This window comes from Equus asinus, chromosome 25 (genome assembly GCF_041296235.1).
Source record: "Equus asinus isolate D_3611 breed Donkey chromosome 25, EquAss-T2T_v2, whole genome shotgun sequence".
Lineage (NCBI taxonomy): Eukaryota > Metazoa > Chordata > Mammalia > Perissodactyla > Equidae > Equus > Equus asinus.
Window position 1 is genome coordinate 16431177 of NC_091814.1, and position 24977 is coordinate 16456153.

Sequence of the window (24977 nt, forward strand, 5' to 3'; positions counted from 1 at the left end):
GTTGAGGGGTCAAATTATCCCCGAAAATTTGAGACTGCTCCTGGTATGATACATCCAGGCGCCTAACTGCCCCGGATATTTTTATAGATATTTATGGACTGAAATATCTGTGGATATGTCATTTTTCTGTTTTCCTGCTTTTTCTCTCATATTCTATGCCTGTTTTTCCTTCTTAAAAAAGTTATTCATTTAATGAATATTTAGCGTTTACATTGACTGGGCTTTCTGCTGATGGAATGGAAGCCCTAATTTGTTGTTTAGAGCACTGGCGCTCTTTCTATTCCTTAATACTTCCTCAGTATAGTCTTCTTCTTTAACTGTGACTGCACATTCTATGTAGAAAAGTCTCAAGTAGGTATGTACATTCGTTCTTTCCATCCCAGCTACAGCACAGGGAGTGCAGAAAAAAAATTCTTGCATTTGAGAGAGAGCCTCTCAATAGTAGATAACTTTTTAGGTCACTTCCAATCCCAGGATTGTGTGTGTTTAACCCAGATCTTAGGTTCCATTTAGCCAGGGTGGAATGGATGTCAATGGGAGGAAGAGTGGTATCACTGGAGAGGGAGAAAAGAATGTTTGTAACTTGTCTAAACTGAGATATTGGACTTGGGTTTGATTTCAGGAACATTGTCGTCGTTAAGTGGTTTGAAATTTCCCTGGTGCAGTTTTAACATGGTCTTGGGAAAGGCATTACAATGAACATATTTTTCTCTAGGAAATAGGATTATTCATTATCAAATGTTTAGAAGAATTTCTGATGGGTTTTGTAGGTGTTGGAATATTTCTCTTCAGTGACAGTGTAAATGCCAGACTTTCATTCTTGCAAGAAGCTTTCTCCATTTGAAGAGAAAGTTTTAAGAGTTATCCAGTATATGCTGTTCTGGAGAAGAAAATGAGTGTTCTTGTCTCTTTTCTAGATAGGTTCTTATTTTTTACTATGGTCCTTTGGTTGAAAAGAATCCTGGGTCTCACAGAAACTCTCATCTGTGTTCCTTAAGAAAGGGCAGCTTCCCTGAGGATGTATGTGTACATGAAGCAGATCAAGGGGAATGTGCAAGGTGGTTTGATTGCTAATGGACCCATCCTGTAGAAACTGTGTCCTGACTTTGTTATTAGCAACATGAGGATGGTATGCACCTCTATTGTCTGCGCCTTGACTTTGGCAGCTCGGATTTCATGTTCTGTGTGATTAGGATTAGGACGATAACCATCACACATACTTGAATCTTCAGTCTTGTCCAGGGTGTCCCAAAAAGAACAGATCCATGGGGGAGTTTCTTATAGTTAAACCAATAAGATCCATAAACTTGACTTCTGCTGAGTATGCATTTTTAAATTTAGTTCCAGTAGCAGATAGTTGTCAGTGCCCTCAGTCTAGATTTCAAGTGTTTCCATCACTGCCCTTTCACCATCGTGTGGCAACTGTGTGTTCCTGTGTCACTGCTGCCATGTCTCTTCAGACTGCCTGAAGTATTGTCTTATACCTGATGAATTGGTGTAGTTTTCATGTTCTGGTTTGAATTGGCTACTGCCGTTTCACTGAATTGACTACTACGTCAGAAGGCTGAAGGACCTAAAGAGATTACCTGGAGCATTGCGTCCTTTGGGATCTCTGGGGTCTCGCGCTCTCTCACATTCTCTGTCTCTCTCTCTTGCTCTTTTTGCTGTTATAGCTGTGTAACAAAAACCGAAAGTAGCTGTGAAATCATAATCTTATTAAAGCTCTGGTGATCTGAGGTATCTCTTTCTAAATATTAGTCTTTTCCTCCCTCTGAAGCCCAAGAATTCCTTCTGATTACTAAATTCTGGTTACACTTTTGGCTGCCAAAAATGTTAATTCATTAGTGTTTTCTGCACGTTTTATACTGGTGCTTAAAATTACTTTACTGTTTTTCCTTTATTCCCAGGTGCGTGGAGGACTGCCACAGAGGAGTGGGGAACTGAAGATTGGAATGAAGATGTAGGTATTGCCAGGTCATTCCTCATTAGTGCCTTCTATCCCTAAGTGGTGTTTAGGGATAGAAAATGGGTATGTTTCTACGCCTCAAAATTCACCCTTAAGATTCTGACCCAAAACTTTTACATCCAAAATAGTGTTCTGAGCCAGAACATTTCACATATGTTATATGAAGGAGACTGGGCATGAACAGGACTCTGTGGAACCAGACTATGGAAAGGGCAAGTGCACTTGTGTAAGTCCAATATCTGATTGTCGGATTTATCCCAGGAAGAGATGGTGGTTGGGTAGGGCACAAGAAATGGAGTTAGGCAGGTAGTGCATTGAGTAACAGCTGCTGGTAGCACATGACTTTACTTGGAGCAATTCTCTTATTTGGTTGACATTCAAGCATTGCTGTATGGTCCTGTAATTGGCTTGAAGGTGGGTACAAAGGAGAGTTACAGTACCAAGTCCTCCCGTTTATAATCTGGTTGGCTCTGGAACCCTTTTATTTATTCGAAGCCCAACGTTGTAATTGAGATGAATGTGTAGAATTGGCTATCTTCCAGCTTGACTCAACTTGGAAACCTCATAGAAGGGTGATACAAGGTGGCACATAAACAAGCTCTGTGAATTCACTGGAGTAGTACCTGAGTACAAGAATTTTGCCGATTCCTGGTCACAGTCAAGTTTTTGCTCTGAATTACCATTTTCAGTGATCATGAATACTTGTTTTAACATTTTTAAATCTGCTTTTCTATGCTGGTATATATTCAGGCAAGACAGCTTTTATGGTAAGAGGAAATGATATGTCAAACTGTTTTGGTTGCCAGGCCTGAGTTTTTAAAATTTCAGACACATCAGCATCAGAGGGTGATTATTTTCTATTATAGCTGGGCTTGTGAATACTTTCTAAGATTTGACTTGTCTGCTTAAGCAACTTTCAGAGAATGATATATTTGGGGGAGTGGATTCCCTGTTTTTAGAGGAGAGATTTTAATCCAAAAATAAAAAGAAAACAAAATCAACTTTTGAATAGTAGGAAGAGTTACTCACTACAATTGTTTACCTTATTTTAGTGTCTTACAGTGGAGACACTAGGTGTAGCAAGTCAGTATTAAGGCAAAAATTGCATATAGTTAAAGTTATCCCTGAAAAGACCTTAACTCACCAGCACTTGGGTCCTTACTGCTCAGAAGCCAAGAATTAACTTCGTTCCTGTCTTCATCTTGACTGTGATCTTTCTTTGAGAGGACTGGTGAAAGATAAAGTGTGGTTTGGGTAGAGGTGGGAAGTTGGGAACTGTAATGGGAAAATATAAAGGGGATTTCTCTTTTTCTGTCTAGCATGTATATTCACCTTCCTGTAAGTTTAGTGTGCATATTATGTGACTCCACTATTTTTTTTATTGGGTTTCTTGATTCTACCTCTCTTTTGATAAAACAGTTGAACATATATAGAAGGGGCTTGAAGGTAAATCCATTCAGGATTCCTCAGGATAGATAGTTTCTGTTCTAAGGGTTTTCCCTCTTTTTCCTGTTGAATTCCCCTTACCTATGCTAGATTTTTGACCTTCACCTGCCTAACACCAGGAGTGACTAATTACTCTGTTTTCCAGCTTTCTGAGACCAAGATCTTCACTGCCTCTAATGTGTCTTCAGTGCCTCTGCCTGCGGAGAATGTGACAATCACTGCTGGTCAGAGGCAAGTGTGTAGTAAAATTCACTATCTTTTCCCAAAGGGATCTGCTGAGATAGCTGTAAGGAGAAGTGGCACTGGGCCTTTGCAAGCTCCCATGGTGTTGGTAATGAGAACCACATCATGTTAGGATCCTCTCTAGTTAATTGATAGGTTTTATAAGAGTTGATACTAATTGATCTATTGAATGAAAGTCTATATATTACAATTTTAAAGTTGATTCTCCCCGTAATAGCCCTTTAATTACATAGATCGGCCTGTCAGCATCACAGGCATTGATTAAAACTTAGCATGATGTAACTTGTCTTGTAGTAAGTCAGATGGAAAAAAGCTAAAAGTAGAAATGTTTTCATTCATTTCTGAATTTGCAGAACTGTTCAGTAGCTTCTTCTCTTCCTTTATAATTGTGATCTTTGTCTGCTGAGACCACTGAATATAGTGATCATTATTTTCCCTGGAATCCAACTAATGAACTTTTTAGAACTTGAACCGAGGTATTGGGGTCACTAGAGGGAGATTCACTCATTAGGGAATATTTTTATCCCCTGAAAGCCTCTTGGATTATTTCTAGACCTGGGTGTGCTAGCTCTTGACTCAGAATGTCCTAAAGAGAAGTGCGATGGGAGTAGGATGTTAGGGATGTCATGTTAAAGATAATGTTTGCTTTTTTCCTGACACCAAATACCTGTCGTTTTTCCGCATCGATTCTCCAGTTCTTTGACACCAGCTGAGTGTTCAACACTTCAATTCAGTTCTGACACTAACTGTACAGAGTTAGCTCAGACCCACGTTGAGGGCTCAGACCCACAAGACTGCCCTTGCTTCAGCTGCAGATGGGTGCCCAGGCTACTCACACACTTCTGTCTGGCTGGCTACAAATTTTGGGGTTCCCACAGCCCCCTCCTCAGGTTTAATAATTTGCTAGAACGACTCACAGAACTCAGGAAAGAGTTTTACTTGCTATTACTAGTTTATTATAAGCAGTAGTCAGAAACAGCCAAATGGAAGAGATGTATAAGGCAGGGTATGAGGGGTGGGGCACAGAGCTTCCATGCCCTCTCTGGGTGTGCTGCCCTCCCTGCTCATTGATACCTTCAGATATGTTCACCAGTATAGAAGGTCACTGAATTTCATTCAAGAATTTTTATCAAAGTTTCATTGCATAAGCATGACTGATTAAGTCATTGGCAATTGAATTCAGTCTTCATCTCCCCTTCCCTCCCTAGAAGTGGGCGGAGTGTGGTGGAGCTGAAAGTTCCAACTCTCTAATCACATTCTTGGTGTTTGTGGTGCCTAGCTCCCTTCCTGAAGCTATGTAAGGTTGTGGAGAGGGGTGGCAAGGAACGGGTCAGGCACCCTGAGTAACCTCATTAGCATAAAACTGTGATTGAAGAGGGCTCATTAGGAATAACAAAGACATTCCTGTTACTCAGGGATTTTTTTTTTCCTTTTTCTCCCCAAATCCCCCCAGTAGATAGTTGTATATTTTTAGTTGTGAGTCTTTCTAGTTGTGGCATGTGGGATGCCACCTCAACATGGCCTGATGAGCAGTGCCACATCTGCGCCCAGGATCCAAACTGGTCAAACCCTGGGCCACCAAAGCGCAGAGTGCAAACTCAACCACTCGGCCATGGGGCCGGCCCCTACTCAGGAAGTTTTAAAGGTTTTAGGAGCTCTATGCCAAGAACTAGGGGCAAAGCCCAAATATATACTTTTATTATACCACAGGTAACTTTGGAAATGTTGAGAAAAAAATTCCCCAAACCCTTTTTGTTCCAAAGCCACTTGGAGATGAATGTTCTAGTATATGGTTTTATATATTAGATATTGGTAATGACAGATATTCAGTATTAAAATCATGGGTAAAAATCTATAAATTTTGGCCCAATTATTGAGCTGTATTAAAACTAGCATTTGATATTTTATTAAGTTAATATCACTAAAATATTTAAATAACATCATTATAGTTGCCAACATCATTAGAATACAGCTAGATACTATAGTGGCTCTTGTACATCAGTTATGTTAGTAAATTAAGCATTTCAGGGCTTTGTGTTTCTGGGGAGCGACTTCATTTTGATCTGACCATAATCTGAGTCAGGTGTTGAGGAATGCTAGAATGTTCAGTCATTATTCATCAAGATCCTGTCTCCTCTCCACTAGAATCGACCTTGCTGTCCTGTTGGGGAAGACACCGTCTTCAATGGAGAATGATTCATCTAATCTGGATCCATCTCAGGCTCCTTCTCTTGCTCAGCCTCTGGTGTTCAGTAACTCGAAGCAGAGTGCCATATCACAGCCTGCTTCAGGGAATACATTTTCTCATCACAGTATGGTAAGTAGGAGACATGGTGTATCCTAACCAAACTTTCCTGCTGACCCCAGCACATACATATAGTAATTCCTTCCAGGGACAGTCAGAGGTTTGGGGCAGGGTAAAGCATCCTCTTTTGTCCTCCTAAGCAGACTTGGGTGTAGAGATGTTGAGTTGGGTCATAGAGGGTAGCTCTGGGAGGGGACGTAGTGTTGAACAGACTGAATCTTATAAAAATGAGTTAACATCATTTATTGTGCTAAACATTGTTTGCTGTTACTCTTGAGGAGAGAAGAGAAAGTCAGTTACATCAACAAATTTTAATCTTTTTGTAGACCTAATTAAAACTTTGATGGCAGGTCATAGCAGTTCCCTATTTCTTGATAAAAGCAGAATTGCCGTATACATTTATTTAGACCAGTTATTTCTGGACCAGGCTTCCAGAAACTTGGGGTCTTCCTGAATCTGCCCACCAACTAGCTGTTTGTCCCTTTCTCTTTAAATGGGGATAAGAGTGGTTGCTCTGCCTATCTCACAGGGCTTTAGGAAGATAAATAAGATAATGGGGGGGCCGGCCCCGTGACCCAGTGGTTAAGTTCTCACGCTCTGCTTTGGCGGCCCAGGGTTTCACCGGTTTGGATCCTGGGCGCGGCCATGGCAAAGCTCATCAAGCCATGCTGAGGTGGCATCCCACATGCCACAACTAGAAGGACCCACAACTAAAAATACACAACTATGTACTGGAGGGTTTTGGGGAGAAAAAGGTAAAATAAAATCTTCATTGAAAAAAAGATAATGGGTAAGGGCTATACAAATGTGGTGGGAGTAGTGGTATTATTTATTAATATCCTAGAACACTTATGGCACGTGACTTGTTGATTTAGAACATTAAAAAAATTCAAGGTCGTTAACTATAGCAAACGAATCATTTAAGCTAAACAAAGATGGTGGAAGGAACGATTTTCTTATAGTCAGTAAATCCCAGTAAGTACTGCTTTTTCTCTTTTTATTCCTCCTCTTTGCTTTTCCTTTCCTGTCTTTTTATTTTTTGGAGTAGGGATATTATAGTTATTTCTTGTCTTTTTGTTTATTTTTTGGTGAAGGGATATTATAGTTCTAAGAGGTAAGAGACCATGTGTGAGCGTATAATTTTGTTTTACCAGTAGTAGGGTTGTAGTAATTATTTTAACTAGAGAACTGCTGAGCTAGCCTCTAATCCAGAGCTCTGTCAGTTTTTAACTATTGTCTTAAAATGTTTTTTTGTGTTAATAGTAATTTAGTGGTTGATGTTCTGCCATATATGAAAGATGACAGGTGAGAAAAGTTAGGGGAGAAGGGAAAGGGAGAGGAGTGATGGGATTAAAACGAAAAAGAAGAAAAACAAAATGGGACAAAGGCCCTAAGAAGGTGTAAAGAAGATCAGGAAATAACTACCAACCCCTGAGATATATGATGGGAAAATGTGGTTAAGTGCCGTATGTCTCTCTTAATTGATTTCTAATGTCTGGAGTTGTGAAGATTTATAACCAAATCCAAATTCTGATATCAAAAATAAGTTTCCCGTATACATCCACTTTAACATTCTATTTAATCTGTATCACATATGTTAAACTAAATATAAATACTATTCTCTTCTTTCTCATTACTTATATTAATCAGTATGCTATTTAATGTAGTTTCTTTTCCATTGAGAATAAACGTTAGAGGATTAATTTCCCTGGAAATTTAATAGATGTAAATAATATAGGAGCTCCTCTATTAATTATCATGTATAATATATGAAAATTAGGTAATTTTCTGTGCCTTTAATATAATGCTTTGCACTTGGAGAATATTTGATAATCATTGCTGTGTGAGATCATCTCTCTGCCACAATCCCAGACTTTCAACTAGACTTCTGGTGTTTTTTGTTTTTATTTGTATAATCTTGAGATATGGACTAAAAGGGAAAAACATGCCCTACCTTGAGTTGGACAGACTAGTTTTATATAAGCAGTGCACACTGATGATGAGGAGGATATAATTAAGAACCTAAAGAAGAGTAGAATAAGTCTCCGTGGAGGTTTTTTAGAATAGTAGGGCCACATGGATCATCTTCTGGACTAGGCTGGTGGTTTTACTTGGTACTAGAGAATGGGGAGAATCCTCCAAAAGCACTGAGAGTAAATTTCGCTTTATTATTGTGATTACTCCATAGAACTTGGATACACACAGAGAAAACAAATTATATTGACTTACTATCTGATTGTCTAGTGCAGAAGTTGGGCTGGTCCCTTAACTTTTCATCTTTCCCTCTATGCTAGTTATTAGCAAAATTCAGATGAGGCTCCAGTTAGTTAATTGTTTTTGTTCCTTTTGAGCTGTTAGTGGGAGGGGCAAGGACCCTAATGGCTAAAGTGAAATTTTATCTTACCTTCACGTTAATTTAATAATCAAACCTTGGTTGATTTAAAACTTTAAAAGGGGGAAAACCCCCTGTAATCATTAGAGCTTTGTCCTTGAGAAGGAGGGAAGAGGAAGTGATAATAATGGTATAAATTTTAATGGCTCATTTTTTTGCATGCTTACTGTGTGCATAGCATATAGTCAATGCTTTAAGTGCGTTGTTTGTTTAATCCTCCTAAAACTTTACGAAGTACTACTTTTATTTCTATTTTCAGATGAGAAAAGTGAGGTTCAGAGAAATTGCAAGTTTTTTTCCATGATTGCATAGCTATCATTTGAATCTAGACAGTCTTACTCTGGAGCATGTGGTCTAATGGGCTATGCTGTCTCCCCTGTCTGGGTGACCTTCTGTATTTGTCTCATCTGTACTGGTTCTCACCATGAATAAGTGTCTTTTTGAGTAGCTGAACAAAGTTGCGGGCTGCAGATTTCTCTAATCTCTGTTGATCTACAGGTGAGCATGTTAGGAAAAGGATTTGGTGATGTCGGTGAAGCTAAAGGCGGCAGCACCACAGGCTCCCAGTTCTTGGAGCAATTCAAGACTGCTCAGGCCCTGGCTCAGTTGGCAGCTCAGCATTCTCAATCTGGAACCACCACCTCTTCCTCTTGGGACATGGGCTCCACCACACAGTCCCCATCGCTGGTGCAGTATGGTGAGAAAGATGGAAAGTGATTTGAGTTCTTTAAGCATTGGAGCATTACTGTCAAGAGAGTAGCAGGAGTGAGTGGGGAGAATGTGTCAAAGTGAGAAGGGCAGCCAACTTGCTAGTTTCCCACACTGATTTCCCCTGCTCAGATAGGCTGAGTTCAGGAAGCTGGTAGAATAATAAAAAGTTGAGGCTGTAGATCTCTTTCATTAAATTTAGCCATATACCTAGGTTCCGTCTTCTGGCCTAGGGATTTTTTGGATTCTCCCTAGATTTATCTTTAGTGTTTGGAAACAATGTATTACCTTTGAAAACATTCATAGACGGCCATTTTAGGACTTTCTACTCTAAACGTCGACAATTCCTAGGTTCCTGTCTTACATAGGCAGGGTCATAGTGTTGATTTGATTAGGCTCTACTTAAGAACAAATATGAGGGGCTGGCCCAGTGGCACAGTGGTTAAGTTCGCATGCTCCGCTTCAGCGGCCTGGGGTTCGCTGGTTTGGATCCCAGGCACCGCTGCTCAAGCCATGCTGTGGTAGGCGTCCACATATAAAGTAGAGGAAGATGGGCACGGATGGTAGTTCAGGGCCAGTCTTCCTCAGCAAAAGGAGGGGGATTGGCGGTGGATGTTAGCTCAGGGCTAATCTTCCTCAAAAAAAAAAAAAAGAACAACAACAAATATGATTGTCACCTATAGAAATGAGGTTAGGCCCTAAAAGAAGACTTATTTATAAGATTCTGATTCCTGAGGGCCTAATTCATGGCTCTAGAGCAGGATGATAGTATTTTTTTGAGGTTCACCAGCCCCTCTGGCCTCATACATACTGGATTTCCTTGTGCAGATTTGAAGAACCCGAATGATTCAACAGTGCACAGCCCCTTTACAAAGCGCCAGGCTTTCACCGCATCTTCAACCATAATGGAGGTGTTCCTTCCAGAGAAGCCAGCTGCAGTGGCTACCTCCACGGCTGCACCTCCACCTCCCTCTTCTCCTCTGCCAAGCAAATCCACCTCTGCTCCACAAATGTCTCCTGGGTCTTCAGACAACCAATCCTCCAGCCCTCAGCCGGCTCAGCAAAAACTGAAACAGCAGAAGAAAAAAGCCTCCTTGACTTCTAAGGTACTTGAAATTTTAGATCGGTGCTTTCTTAGGGCCGAGGGGGTGTGGGATTTGGAAATTAAGATTCTAAGGATGTAGCTTGGAAATTTGAAGCAGAAGTTTTTTATTATTCTTACAGTAAGGTTGCATTAAACCATTATTTTCTTTTCTCTACAGATTCCTGCTCTGGCTGTGGAGATGCCTGGCTCAGCAGATATCTCAGGGCTAAACCTGCAGTTTGGGGCATTGCAGTTTGGGTCAGAGCCTGTCCTTTCTGATTATGAGTCCACCCCTACCACGAGCACCTCTTCAAGCCAGGCTCCAAGTAGCCTCTATACCAGCACGGCCAGGTAGAGGAAACACCAGTCATAAGACTTATTTTATTAGGCTTTTACCACTTTTTCTAAATCTCTTTTTGATTCCTAGAATTCTGGAGAGGCCAAGCCTCTGACTGAATGAGGGAAAAGTAGCCAATTGTAGCATTTTATTGAGCACTTTAAAATACTGTTACTAGGATTATCTATAACTCTAAACAGATAGAAACATACCCCTCAAATACCTCTAGAATGTCTAAGTTTAGGTCTTAGAGATGTGTGCAGCACCTCTAATGGAGAGTACTTTGGCATCTGCCACAGCTAAAAATGCTTTTGACACTTTTTAGCATTTTGGTGCGGGACTTATGCCTATGAAGGGTATAACTTTGAACTCCTAGGAAGGAGGTAGCGTTGATGTGTTACACAAGTTAGTAGAACCTCTCCTGTCTTCTCTGATAGCTGCCAGGGATGGCCATCTTAAGCAATAGAAAATCCTGGAGGAATTTCAGGGGACTAGGCTGTTTTTCTCAATCCTTAGAATTTAAAAATATAAATGTCTCGCCCTAGCCCAGATCTATTGAATCATAATTGCCATTAATGCATGTGAATATTTTAAAAGTTCCTCTCAGGAGAGTTCTACCAGGAACCTTATCTCTAATAGGGTTTTTGAGAGAGCCAGGAGCTCAGAATCCCTTAAAATGAATATGAGGAAAAGAATACTTCCCATGCTTAGGGTTCATGTTATGATGTATTGAAGGGACCAAAAGTAGTGTATCCTTTCTCCTGACCTTTAGCCTCTTTCTTGTAACAGCAGAATGTAGGGGAACAGGAAATTTTTTTCTCTTCCTTTAAGAGTTGAAAATGTTTTAAAACTCCATTCTTAATTCAGATTCCTGGCTGTATAGCATGTGGAAATTCCTACTATTGTCAGGAGAAGATTGTGGCAGTTTCTTTTATTTGTTGCTTGAAATTTTCTTTTTGATTGTAATCAACTTACTCTAGTATCTAGTAGTAATCTCTATCATTTCCTTAGTATCAGTGGATCTTCTGTTTTGTTTCTCTGAGTTTCCTTCTCCATTCCCCACAGTGAATCGTCATCCACAATTTCATCTAACCAGAGTCAGGAGTCCGGTTATCAGAGTGGCCCAATTCAGTCGACAACCTATACCTCCCAAAATAATGCTCAGGGCCCTCTATATGAACAGAGATCCACACAGACTCGGCGGTACCCCAGCTCCATCTCTTCGTCACCCCAAAAGGACCTGACTCAGGCAAAGGTAGTGGCTTTACGAGCCCCAGGGCATTGGTTATCGGCTAGAATAGTGGGCAAAGTCCTTTAAATATTAGTGTTTCACTTCCTGATGAATAGTGCTAAGACACCTCCGAAATGCTGATTGAGAAACTGAATAAAGCACATTTTTGTGGCAGATGAAGTAAAAAAAGTGCTTTTTAGCAAGCCTGGAGACTCAGAGCCAGAAAACCATTCTGTTTGTACTGAAGATTAATTCTGTCTAGTATAATCAGTTTTAAGTACCTCTTTTCTTGGAAGATTTGATTGCTAGACTTCTAGGTGCATATCAGTAGACCTCTCCTTGCTATATCTTGGCTTGGTGAGGGGGACAGCATATGCCAGAGCTGATGTGGAGTGACTGTCAGATACAGCCAGCAGAATAGATGGTTTGGCTGAACTGTCTTGCTCCCACATCCATCCTCCCCTGGGGATCACTGGATTTGGGCCATCTATTTTGGGTTTGGGATCTTTGCAGTAGTTTGGGGATGCCTTCTTTTGTCCTGGGTCACGCAGCGTTGGTATATGTTGTTTTTAATTTTTGTTATTTTGTTTGGATAGTCTGCATTATGTTCATCTTTTGGTTAACTTGCAGAATTTCTCTGAAAGGTTTGTTGGTGGAAATTAAGCTGAGACAGTGCTAACCTGACCTATTCACTTGACTTTGTTTCTTATTCCTCTGTTTGGTACCAGAATGGCTTCAGTTCTGTGCAGGCCACGCAGTTACAGACCACGCAATCTGTTGAAGGTGAGTGTTCTCCAGGCTTTTTTCTCTGAGTTGTAGTGTTTTTCCTCCCCTTTTAATATTTTTGCATTTCTTAGATTGTAGTGAAAAGGGCCGTGGTTCAATGATCAAAACTTCTTGTTATAGTCTTAGCTTGGCTCTCCCTTGCTGTTTAATCTCAAACCATTCTAAGTTTCAAGTTCTCTGTCTTAAAACAGTGATAATCCCCTTGGTTCCTTTCATTGGACAAATGAGATCAGTGCTGTGAAATGCTTGGAATTTAAAAAAAGAAAAGATTCTACTTAAACACAAATGGTCCATTATTAAATAACTCACTCTTGTCTTTGGGACAGCCTAGGACTGTGGTCACCTCTTCACTTATTACAAACATTCCCTTTCCTCTGATGAGGTGAATTCCTTTCTTTATTGCCAGGTGCTACAGGCTCTGCAGTGAAATCTGACTCACCTTCCACTTCTAGCATCCCCCCTCTCAGTGAAACGGTATCTGCAGCTTCTTTACTGACGACAACCAATCAGCACTCGTCCTCCTTGGGTGGCTTGAGCCACACTGAAGAGATTCCAAATACTACCACCACACAACACAGCAGGTGATTTGGGGTGAGGGTGGAGGATGGGGTTGGTGAGTAGTAGTACCAGAGCTCTCTGGTTCTAGCTTACACTCTCTACCTGCCAGAGATCACATGAGCTAAGTGGATGACCCAAGAGCTATGAGAAGTAAAGACAGGAGGCTTATTTTCCCTTTTCAACATCCATTCTTGCTTTAGCTGCTCACTACCCCTGGGTGGCCTTTGTGCTTACCATATGGTCTCAGATCTCCTTGGTCTCATATTCTATCTTATTTCCTTTCCTGTGTTTTTGACTGAAGCTCCACGTCAGGTAATCATAGCACTGTAGCTGACGGCAACCTCTTTTTCCTTACAGTGCGTTATCTACTCAACAGAATACCCTTTCGTCATCAACATCTTCGGGGCGCACTTCAACATCCACTCTTTTGGTAAGCATGATGCTGTAAAAGAGGAAGTGTGGTTTTCTTACACTTATAACTATCCAACTATAAGATTCTCCCAAGAAGGGATTCTTGAAATTTTTTCATGACCTGGCAAAATGATAATTGATCTGAGGTTGCAAGAAAGGGGTAAAAGGATGTTTGAAGCCAAGAGAGGCAGAAGAATCCAGAAATATTGCAGAACTGTGGGCCAATTCTCCCAACCCTGGAAGTGACTTTCCTGAATCATTATGTGACCTTTTTTTTAAACACTGAAGCTGGGTGAGGCTTTGTGTGCTATGATAAATTCTGTAAGAACATCCCTTTCTGGGAGCTTGTATAGCCATTCTCATTTCTTGGTCTGGGATATGCTGAACATGATTCCTAAAAATAATCAGTGTGAGTCTGGGAATCCTATGAAAGTAGGGGCCAGACTAGAGCTTTTGGTCAAAGAATTGATTTCACTGTTGTGATTTATAACAACTATTTGTGGCATTAAGCTGAGATGGTAAGGAAGACAACTAACTTAAAAAGCAGCCATTTTAGGCAAAGATGTCTGGGTTGCCAGAAGCCAAGGGAAGATAATGAGGGCTTAACGTTTTCTTAGGAGCCTCTCTTTTCTCAAATATACTATTTCAGGTTTAAGTTCATTAGAACTTGTACTTCTTTCTAGCCCATGAACTGGTTTATTGTGCTGAATTAGTGAGGAACAGTGTGGGAGAGAAGGCTGTGGTAGATTTTTCAGATCTAAATTATCTCTGTCTCCTTACTGGCCAATCAGTGTCGGTGTTTAGGGAATTTGTCCTCACTCACTCTGCTGCCTTTCTGAACAGGGTGATGGTGTGCAGTGGGTCTCTTGTAATCCTTGCCAGATCAATCTTGAAGAATGTCTAGCTGGAGAATATTTAGTAATTCTAACTAGTTTGGCAGAGGGCACCCTGGTACCCTGCCTCAGCCTTTTTAATTGGGAAGTTGACGTGACAGTATAATCAGCAGAGGGGATTGTTTATCTTTCCTGACCTGTTCCGCTAATCGCTATTTCCTCCTCCTCTCTTGCACTGCTCCCCCTTCTTGAAGCACACAAGCGTGGAGAGTGAGGCGAATCTCCATCCTTCCTCCAGCACTTTCTCCACCACGTCCAGCACAGTTTCTGCACCTCCCCCAGTGGTCAGTGTCTCCTCCACTCTCAATAGTGGCAGTAGCCTGGGCCTCAGCCTAGGCAGCAACTCCACCGTTACAGCCTCAACTCGAAGCTCAGTTGCTACAACTTCAGGTAGCCCTGTGCATAGAAAGTGGGCAGCATTCCTTTGGGATGAAGGAGAGAAGTAATTGGGTGACAACATAAAAATGTACTTTCTTTTTTAGGAAAAGCTCCTCCCAACCTCCCTCCTGGGGTCCCGCCATTGTTGCCTAATCCGTATATTATGGCTCCAGGGCTGTTACATGCCTACCCGGTAAGTGACACTGAAGGTCTTCAAAAGATGACGATGATGTGGCTATTCTTTATAGCTCTGGCTTTCAGTGGAAGACTATAATTAACATACAGAATGAAGGAGTGGTTGTCGCACGTAAGCAAACAGGTTTTTTAATCTTTGTGGTTTTGTAAAAAGTAACAGTTTTTAGAGAGGAAGGACTAAACTGAGGCCAGGCCCTCTGCTGTGTATTTTCTCTGTGTGAAACAAATTCTGGACCTCAGAAGCCAAAGGCCAGACAGTCCACCTGGAATCTCTTTCACTTTCTTAAAGAATTATTTTCTCTAGTTGGATTGATCCGTTGTCTCTGAAGATCTTTCCTGGCCCTGACCTGGTCAGAGCAGAGTTCCCTGGCTCCATCTGGGACTATCTGAGAATAGTAGTAGCTTTTTGCCCTGGTGTATCTTCTGTCAGCTTCATGTATTCAGTGCCTATTAAGATGAAGGGTATTTATTAAAAAAATTTTCATAAAGACACCTGTTCTTGCCCTCAGAGAATCTAGATGAATATCATACAGATGAAACATCCAGTACGACTTTCCACATCTTTTAACAATAACACACTACCTTAGTACCCAGACATTAGAGAAAACAAAAGTAAAATATGAATCTTTTAAGTCATATTTGGAAGGCTTATGCAAGAGACAAAAACTAGTAGAATAGAGAGTAAAGCAGGCTATTCGTGTATGACTTGTGTCTGCTCTGCTGCTACCCAGTGGCCAGCCTAGTTGAATCAGTAGTGTGTAGCTCAAGGAAAGCTTCAAGAGCTTTCATGAGTTACTTAATCTCTTTGTACTTCTTTTCTCTTAAAGAAAACTGAAGGGAATCTGTGTTTTTGTTGTCCCTATTAATGAGAAAGAATGTTCTGTTGCTTTATCATGTCTCTTAGCTCCATGGTTTGCTGCCGTCATGACCAGTCCCCATTAATATTGTTACATGTTTGTATCTTTCAGCCACAAGTGTATGGTTATGATGACTTGCAGATGCTTCAGACAAGATTTCCATTGGTGAGTATGTGATGTAGAGCTTAGGAAAAGAAAATGATCTTAAAATTAATGTTGGGATTATTTTAAATGTTTAATTGATAAGTGACAGACTTAGCTCTTTCCCAACCCATACTTTGATTTAAGCTATATTAGAATATAGTGGCTTGGCAAGTGGTTCTAACAGAAAGTAACTATATTTTTTTATTAAATCAGAGTTGTTACATCTTTAAAGTAAACAAATTTTAACCTAATCTATAGCTTAGGGTACTCTGGAGCAGGATGCGTTCTCTGTGTTTCAAACACTTTAATTTCCAGAAAGATTTATTTTATCAGTAGTAGTAGACTATTAGGGATAAATCTAGAGGTTTGAGAATGTTATTGGTCCTAATGGACTTAATGTCCATCAGGTTCTAGTGGGCATACCCGTAGACCTTGCCTGACTATGCTCATGGCCAGGCAGGGGGGACAGTGTATGCAAGAGTAATTTGGAGTTCGTGCCGGCTCTCGCCAGTTTAATCAGTGGCTGGATAAACTGCAGTACTCCAACATTCTCCTACTTCTCACCCTGTGGAGTTACTCATGCTGAGGAATGAGTGGCCTTGAGTCTCTGCTGTTTTATTTCTTTGCTTTTTTATTTCTCTCTTCTAGGATTACTACAGCATCCCATTTCCCACACCAACCACTCCGCTGACTGGGAGGGATGGTAGCCTGGCCAGCAACCCTTATTCTGGTAGGACTGGGATGGGGCTGAATAAAGGGAGATTGTGTTGGGATTGGTGGCAGAAACCTGATTAGTAGCAGAAAAGAACCCAGTTTTCACATTAAGATTTTTTAGCAAAAGTATAGAATGGACATGATGAATCAGAGTTGGTAGATTCAAAATCCTGCTAAAGATGGGCACGTAGCAACTTTTTCCTTCTCATTCCACTTTCTATTTGTCCCCCTGATTCCAGGTGTTGACTTGGTTCTCTCAGCTTTTTCCAGGAAGTACAGTGGTTGAACTGGCCTTCTTCTGCTCACCTCTCCTCCTGTACCCTACTCAGTGGCAGTCTCATTGCTTTGCTAAGCCATGGGCCTTTTTTTGCCTGACTTAGCGTTGTCCTCATTGACTTGTCATTTTCTCTGACCCATCATTGTTTTTTGAGTCCAGCATGAAGTGTTTCCCCTGGAGGAGAAGGGGGGAGGGGCAGTGGTGGGGAGATGAAAGGACATGAGTGGACAGAGAAATCATGCAGGAGCTTTATTCTGGGGGCCTGTCTCTGCCATAGTATTGTACAGTCATTCAACGTTAGCCCTTGACTAGCACTAAGCTAAGCGTGTGCTGAGCCATGCTAAATGAAGCCGCCAAGAAATGTAATTCAAAGAATTGAACTTTTAATAGTGTTTGAAGAGGATCTCCTGGAATCATGTGAAACCAGAAGAGGTAATTGTGTATTGGTCTTGGGGGTGAAAGATACAGGCACATTTAGCCTCTCTTGTCACAGGTGACCTCACAAAGTTCGGCCGTGGGGATGCCTCCTCCCCGGCCCCAGCCACAACCTTGGCCCAACCACAACAGAACCAGACGCAGACTCACCACACCACGCAGCAGACATTCCTGAACCCGGCGCTGCCTCCTGGCTACAGTTACACCAGCCTGCCATACTACACAGGGGTTCCGGGCCTCCCCAGCACCTTCCAGTATGGGCCTGCTGTGTTCCCTGTGAGTACCTGGGCTTGGTCTTCTCCTTATGGTGAGGAATCCTAGCCCTGGATGCTATCATAGCTGCTTTCAAGGCTAGATGACTTTTTAATAATAGATGAGGAGGAATAATTTCCACCTCTGGTCTGTTTCTGACCTGGGAGAGGGAGTGGGGCTGGAATTGGTGGTATTGGGTTAGGGATTACCTTTTCTTGGAATTAGCTAATGGAATAACTCGATATCGTACAGCTTTGCTTCTCTTAGACTGTCATTCATTCTCTGCCCCTTTCCCTTCCTCCAAACTACCATTTCTTGACTTCACTGGTAGATTTTAGAAAGCTCAGTAGGGAGCCCATTTCACTAAGCAAGCTGTCATCTGCCTACATCAGGATGGGTATACATCTGAATGCCTGATCCCTGGAGTAGGACAGATGGGGTGAATTGTACTCTGCTGCCATTTCACTGCAGTTCTGGCCTTTTTTTTCTTCAGGTGGCTCCTACCTCTTCCAAGCAGCATGGTGTGAATGTCAGTGTGAATGCATCGGCCACCCCTTTCCAACAGCCAAGTGGATATGGGTCTCATGGATATAACACTGGTAAGCTCACCTTGACCATGGCTGTCAGTGGTGTCTGTAGGATGTTATTAAACGAGTTTTAGAGAGGAAGACTTGGTGCTTGAGAAAATAGAGTTGGTGAGGGTGTGCTGCTGCTCCATGTATGATTGTTAACATTTGACTGACTTGAGTGTCTGTCTGAGCAGCAATAATAGAGGAGCTTGATAGTATCCCATGTGTCCACTACTCCTGACAAGAATGCCCTGGGGCACGTGTTGGTTATTAGAATGTGTTGGCTGGCCTAAACTGGGTGGGAAGCAGGGCAAGGAGCCCCAAGATTTTACTCAGATGTCAATGGAGGGAAGTGTTAAGGTGTGTGGTACTGATAGTACAAAAGGGGATATATTTACTGAATAGGAGGGTTAAGTGGGTTCTTAGCTAGCTTGCCATAGTAGGTTTGGCTTAAATCTCTTTGTAGCACTATGTTTCTTATGTGGCCCCTTTTTATTCCCTAGCTAGAAGACATAAGATGTGGAGAGAAAGGAGTAAGGCATGAGTACTCAACAGAGTGAGAGTTGGGCTGGGAGAGTTGGACCTTGAGGTTTCTTAATATGTATGGCTGGTCTCTTTGCAAAAGTCCATTTGCACATCTGATGGCAGGGAGGGAAATGTAGGAATCCTCTGAATGGTACTGACCTAAAAGATACTTAGCTTCTCCCTTGCCTCCCATACCTGACACTTAACTCTCTACTTTCAGAGGACAGGGAGTAAGAAGGAGTCTTTGAATAAAACAATTCCATCTACTTTTTTCAGTGACTTGTAGATGAATATGGGGAAGAGGTTGTTGCAGTTGCTAGGGGTTGGGGTTGAGGGTTGTCCTTCAAAATTCTCAGCTCAGTTATGGTTTCATGATGGTTTGGATGGAGCTGCATGTGTTCTGCACTCTAGTGTGGGCTCCAGGTGGGTAAATTGCCCAAGGTTTTCAATAATTGGGAAACTCTGAGCTGAACACAGAGAGCAGTAGATTGGGAACTAATAGCCAGGTGGAGCTTTGAACTGTGTTGTATGACTTAGAGTGGGTGAAGATTTAAAATAAAGACATGCTGAGACACCTCATTGAGATTTAATACCTAGACTCCTTGTGGGTACCCCTCTCAACTGAGCAAGGTCCACCCTGATTGTTGGTGGGGAGGATTATAAGCTTTTTGACTTGCAGTGGTCCCATTCTGAGAATATTAGATTTAAATCTTAGCTGGACCAGTTCAAGAATTTTAAGAGATAGGTGATTGATAATATAAGAGAATGGCATACCTGATTCTGGAAATCCTAGCTTCTTACCTCCCTTAAGATTTGAGAAACCTGGTATAACAGCCCTTTGAGAACCCCCAGTTCCCAACCCCACAGAGGGCTCTTGTCATCCCATTCCTCATCAACCTCTAAATTCATTTATTTTTATGTATTTGATTCCTTTTAGGAAGAAAATATCCACCCCCTTACAAGCATTTCTGGACGGCAGAGAGCTAATTTGGCCCAAGGCTGGGGGCTATGTTTTGTGTGTGTGTGTAAATTTGCACTGAAGTCTTGTTTCAGAAACCAGACCACTGAGGAGAGCCTGCTGAGCTGAGGCCATGGCCTGCGTGGCTTGGGGAAATGAGTTGGTGGATACCTTCTGGGCTTTTGAACTTGCCCTTCCCCCATTTCCCTCTCCCCCATGTGTCTGACCCTGTCTTACCCATTTCGAGTTCAAGCGGTGCAGCACCTCCGAAGCATCAATGCACACACCTGCTGTTGCTTTTGATTTCTGGAAGGCATGTAGTTTCAACTTGTAACAAAAATATTTGTAGTCTTCAATAAACTGTGGTATTTCTTTAGCTAACTCTGGCGTTCTTTCCGTGCATGTCTTTCTGGACACTAGGAGCCAATGTTGTGCTGTGGGTGGAGGGTGGCCTTTTCAATCAAACCCCAGCATAGTCAAAGAACTGTTAACTTTTCAGTAAGGTGATTTTATTAAGGTGGGGGAGGGGAAACAGCTTCAGTTTCCAGCCTCTTGATTGGTTGGTGAAGAATGCTATTTGTAGAAAATCCCTGCTTCTCCATGCTTATTATAGATCTTCACTTTTCCATTTAGATGTTCCCCTTGCCTCTGACATAAGCAGAGGGGAAAGGACAAAAAAATTCAGAGTGTCATGTCTGGTGAAAGGCAGAAGAGATGATGTTCAGAGCTGTTGTCAGGGAAGTATCTTCCAAGGCTTAATTCCCACATCTGGTTCCCCAAGGCCAAGTGGCTGATTGAGAGCTGATAAAGTCTTTAGTGACCAGCTAGTTGATGATGCAGGCTGTGGAAATTGTGCTAGCCTGGAACATTATTCTTAGTCCCTCAATGGCTTTTCAGGGATTGTGGATTACTAGTCGTTTTGCACTTGTGGGTGTAGCTAAGAATGTGTGGGAGAGGTTTGATTAGACATCTCCTTGACTATGGAAATTCTTCTCCCCATTTAATCCAACTAGTACACCATCAGCCCTTTGTTTACAGGGTTGACTGTAAGATGGTGGGAATGGTGAGACATTGAGAACACCGTCCTTTGTTAATTGGAAACCTGGGTATTCCACTTTCTTTGTATTTGTTCCCAGCCCTCTGGAAGTAATTTTATCTTGTGAGTGTGACCAACTTTCCCAGGGGCTGCCATGCTGGGAGAGATGGGTTCTTCTTTCTCCTCCCTGCTGTCTACATTGTATTAGTATGATCATCACTGCTTGGGAGTGAGGGATAGACAGGGGGTGCTGACTGTTGGAAAGAAATGAAGAGAACTCTGTAATCTGAGGAGCTTTCTAATAACTGCTGAAGGGTAGGTAGGAAGACTAAGACCCATCATTTTTTAGGGTCTCCAGTGCTTTTACTGAGGATATCTATTATGGCTACTATACAGAATATTCTCTTCTTTCCTGCATTTCCAGTCCCTTCAACCAATATCCAAATTAAGGCTTCTGGACTCAGAAGCTACTTTTTAATAGTCCAGCCTTTGGAAAGAAATAAGACCTGATAGGGGCACATCGGAACTAAATTCCTCTCTACCAACCAGCTTATGAATCCAGTTAGCCATTTCTCTTACCCTGTGTGGGATGACCAAGGGGTGTCAGCAAGCTGTGAGACTTTGCAGTAAAGATCGATCAATCACTGACTCTTCTGGTTTCCCTCAAAAATATTCTATTTATATCCTGTGTATTCCACCTTATTCTAAACCCTTCCACACAAACCTTGTTAGTTTATCCTTTTCCATAAATGAACTCCTGTTCTTAAAGTTGTGCCTATTACCAGTGACTTGCCAGATGGGCACTAGGGGTTTGAAAAGGGAAGGGAAAAAAATACCCCATTGGCTCCTGTATTGTCCCCTTCTTTTACTTGAGTGCTTTTAAAGTATAAAGAGTTGATACTTTGGAGATGGGGAAATATTTTCTCATGCTTGCTTTCTGTAGTTCTGTTCTGTTTCCTAGTTGGTGTTTGCTCCTCCCTGGAACTATCTGGACTTGTGATGTGGGAGGGCTTTCCAGGTTAAGATGCCACTTCTATTGGGAAGATTCTAAAGTGGCTGTCCAAGGTGGGCTAAACTTTTGAAGGCTGCCGTTGTCCTAGGCATTGGGAGGATTTGGGTTCTAGAGTTGGAAGGGGGATTGCTGTTGAATTGTGGGTGAATGGAAGATTTCTCATTTGTGATTTGGTCACTTTAGTAGAGAGTTTCTAAAGAATTCTTCCATCAGAGTGTTCCTAACAGCAGAGGAGAAGGATCCAAGGACATAGACTGAAATGCAAAGTTTTTCTGAAGTTTCATTTTTATCTCACTTCATGAGAAGTATTATCTTTAAAAAGCATGCTTGAAATTCCTAGTTAAATTTGAGTTGCTTTTCCTCAAATCTTTGCATAAAATTTCTCTAGTAAGATGCTGGATTATTTTACCTGATGGCTTTTTCCTATCTCCTTGACCCATTGCCCCATACTTCAGGAGGTACGGTATGTGTATTTCAGTTGAAGTACAAGTTAAAATGAAGAATTGTACTACTCTGGTTTCCTTAAAGTTGTAGTGATAGTAGGGTGTTTTTCAACAGGAAACATGCAAGTTGTTGGAGTATGAATTAGAGCTTATATCTCATGGAGAAGCTGAAGTTGTAAACTAGAATGACATTTGGATTTTGTGTTCCACCTAGGCTGTAGGAGGTAGCCTACCCCTATCTACCTTCTTTACTCCCTCTCCTCCCCATGCTTAGGCTTAAATTACATAAATGGAAATTCATCTTTGTGCCAGTTCTTTAAATCCTGAGTATATAGCCTAGAAGCTCCAAGACTCTGGAGAAGCTGAACTAAGTGAGCTGAGGCTCTGAGAATTAAAGTGCTCTTGAGAGTTGAATTGGACTGGTCCTCTAGTACTTACCTTATGCTGTGGAGGGATGGATTTTGAGCCGCGAAGTGTCTCTTCATAAACAGAAAAGAGCCAGGCTACTGTCTTCAGGAGCAGGACTGAGTAGAGTTTGGGTGGATTGATTTGAAATAGACATTAAAAGTTTAATACATTCTGCTGGGCTTTAGCACAAAGGATTTTGAAAACTGTATGCTTGTGAGGTTTGGCTAAATTGTTGTCCTACCCACCCCCCCCCCAAAAAAAAAAACCAAACCCTCAGCTTACTCTCTCACACATATACTCAGTACACACCTGGAAAGGGCAAGCAAACCATTAGGGAGCTTTTGTGTCATGAGCTCTTATCCCTCAGGACTGACTTGAAGCTGGAAAAACAGACCAAAATGCCCTTGCAGTGCTATAGCTAGAAAGGTGGCAGACATCACCTCCTCCCAGGGATAGGGGCCAGGCAGCTAGCTGAGCTAATCCTCCTGTCTGTTTCCTCCTCCCCCAGGTGTATCAGTCACCTCCAGTAACACGGGCGTGCCAGATATCTCGGGTTCTGTGTACTCCAAAACCCAGGTAGGTGCCTGGCTCTGGATAGAAGTGGAAAAAGACAGATGGACATAGAGGAGGTGGAGTTGCAATGATAGAAGTACAGTGAACAAGAACAACCCTAAGAGAGGTGTCAGGAAACCCATCCTACTAGAAAATGGATGGTCTCAGACTTCAGTTTCTCAAAGAAGTTTAAATTTAGCCCCCTGGAAAAAAAAAAAAAAACAAGAGAAATGTTACAGGAAGGTGAGGTGTGGAAAATTGTTATAATATGTTGTGTGAATTATTATGCAACTGTCCTGGCCCTTTACTTACCCACTCCCAACCTTTTGATAACTTTCCAAGAGAAGGAGTATGGAATGAAGGGAGACTAGTTCATTCCATTGTTTGTAAGTATATCTAGGGGATAACAGAGTGGGAAAGGAGACAACCCAGTAATTAAAGTGAGGCATTTGAATCATCCACAGATTTGTATTGTGTTGATCCCCCCCCCCACCATAAATAAAAGTTTGATATAAAGGATTAGGAGTTATGGTGGAGTGTTTCAGGGCCAAGATCTTTAACACTCAAGATACCTCAGTGTTTATTCATTTCTTTTGAAATATCCAAGGAGTTCTAATTTCTACCCAACTCTAGGGGAGGGGGTGCTAAGAGTAGCCAGCAGATTTCACAATGTTCCTATATGACATTAGATTTTACGAAGTGCTTTCATACCCATTGTCTCATTTGATCCTTACAACTGAGAGGTCAGTAGCATCCCTGTTTGATGTATGAGAAAAGTGAGGCTGAGAGACAGTCATTTTCTCAGATGACACAGCTATTAAAGGGCAGAGCTGAGACTGAGACCGGAATATCTGACTTTAGGTGCAGTGTTCCTTCCATGACACCATGCTGCTTTCTGAGGGTGGGCGAGCTTGGGCTCAGAAATTCCAAAGATTAGTTTGCTGATCCCTTTTACTTTCTCTCCTCACGTCCTTCTGGCTAGCAGTCCTTTGAGAAACAAGGTTTTCATTCCGGTACTCCTGCTGCCTCCTTCAACTTGCCTTCAGCCCTAGGAAGTGGGGGGCCCATCAATCCGGCCACAGCTGCTGCCTATCCACCTGCCCCCTTTATGCACATTCTGACCCCCCATCAGCAGCCGCACTCCCAGATCCTTCACCATCATCTGCAGCAGGACAGCCAGGTAATAGCCCTTCCCCCTCTCTCCTTTCCCTTCCTCTTCCTTCCTATCCCTTAAAACTGCCTCCCCTTTCCTTTTCTTACCCTTCCTCACCACCACCTTCACCCAGTCCTCCCCAGCGCCAGCCATGGGCACACAGCACATACAGACACAAGCGCACATAACACAAGTGGCCGGCAAAGGAGATGTCAGAGAAGGGGCCAGATTGAAACCTTTTTTGCCCAATTCCTTTTGTGCCTTTCTCCTCCACCTCCTCCCGTAGCACAGTTGTCCTCATCCCATTAGACCTGGGTCACACCTCCCCTCTTACCTCTCCCAGCCTTTCCCCTTCCCTGACATTATAGCTTTCCCTTCTAATGGTGGAGTTCTATTGTCAAAGTTTGTCCCTTTATTTTCCATATATCCTGGTTCTGCCTCAGCTACCATATTTGCAGATGATTCTCTGTTGCCAGCGCCAGCAGGAGGAGCAGGTAATGAAACTGAATGATGATATGCTTGAACCCACTCCTTTTCAGTCCCCATTTCACCTCCACAGCCTTAGGGAACTTGAAGAGAAAAGACTGCACGGTCACAAGTCGGGATACACAAACACAACACCTTGCTCAGCTCTCTGGCCTCCCATTCCTCTTTTGTCCTCCCCTCCTCAATGCCCTCTTTTTCTTTCTACCCTTCCCTAACTCTGGAA

At 42.1% G+C, this 24977-nt stretch overlaps 1 protein-coding gene and 1 non-coding gene across 29 annotated transcripts in view; both read left to right on the forward strand.

Moving 5' to 3' along the window:
- Nucleotides 1-24977, forward strand: part of UBAP2L (ubiquitin associated protein 2 like) — a 41429-nt gene that overhangs the window by 15041 nt on the left and 1411 nt on the right. For 7 of the 28 annotated variants that reach the window (XM_070497348.1, XM_070497351.1, XM_070497347.1 and 4 more), the window contains exons 9-26: nt 1908-1960; nt 3558-3643; nt 5801-5972; nt 8851-9049; nt 9889-10166; nt 10323-10495; nt 11547-11736; nt 12441-12495; nt 12905-13079; nt 13414-13486; nt 14555-14750; nt 14843-14931; nt 15902-15955; nt 16583-16664; nt 17419-17636; nt 18106-18211; nt 23072-23139; nt 24101-24295. In XM_070497348.1, the coding sequence (XP_070353449.1) occupies nt 1908-1960; nt 3558-3643; nt 5801-5972; nt 8851-9049; nt 9889-10166; nt 10323-10495; nt 11547-11736; nt 12441-12495; nt 12905-13079; nt 13414-13486; nt 14555-14750; nt 14843-14931; nt 15902-15955; nt 16583-16664; nt 17419-17636; nt 18106-18211; nt 23072-23139; nt 24101-24295 (2462 nt within the window). Of the gene's footprint in view, nt 1-1907; nt 1961-3557; nt 3644-5800; nt 5973-8850; nt 9050-9888; nt 10167-10322; nt 10496-11546; nt 11737-12440; nt 12496-12904; nt 13080-13413; nt 13487-14554; nt 14751-14842; nt 14932-15901; nt 15956-16582; nt 16665-17418; nt 17637-18105; nt 18212-19643; nt 20046-23071; nt 23140-24097; nt 24296-24711; nt 24763-24977 lie in introns of those variants that run through there. The other 21 variants (XM_070497353.1, XM_070497355.1, XM_070497352.1 and 18 more) reach the window with 4 other exon arrangements.
- On the forward strand, nt 16350-16485 carry LOC123280940 (small nucleolar RNA SNORA58). The gene has a single exon (XR_006520241.1). It is a non-coding gene; the product is annotated as a small nucleolar RNA SNORA58 (small nucleolar RNA).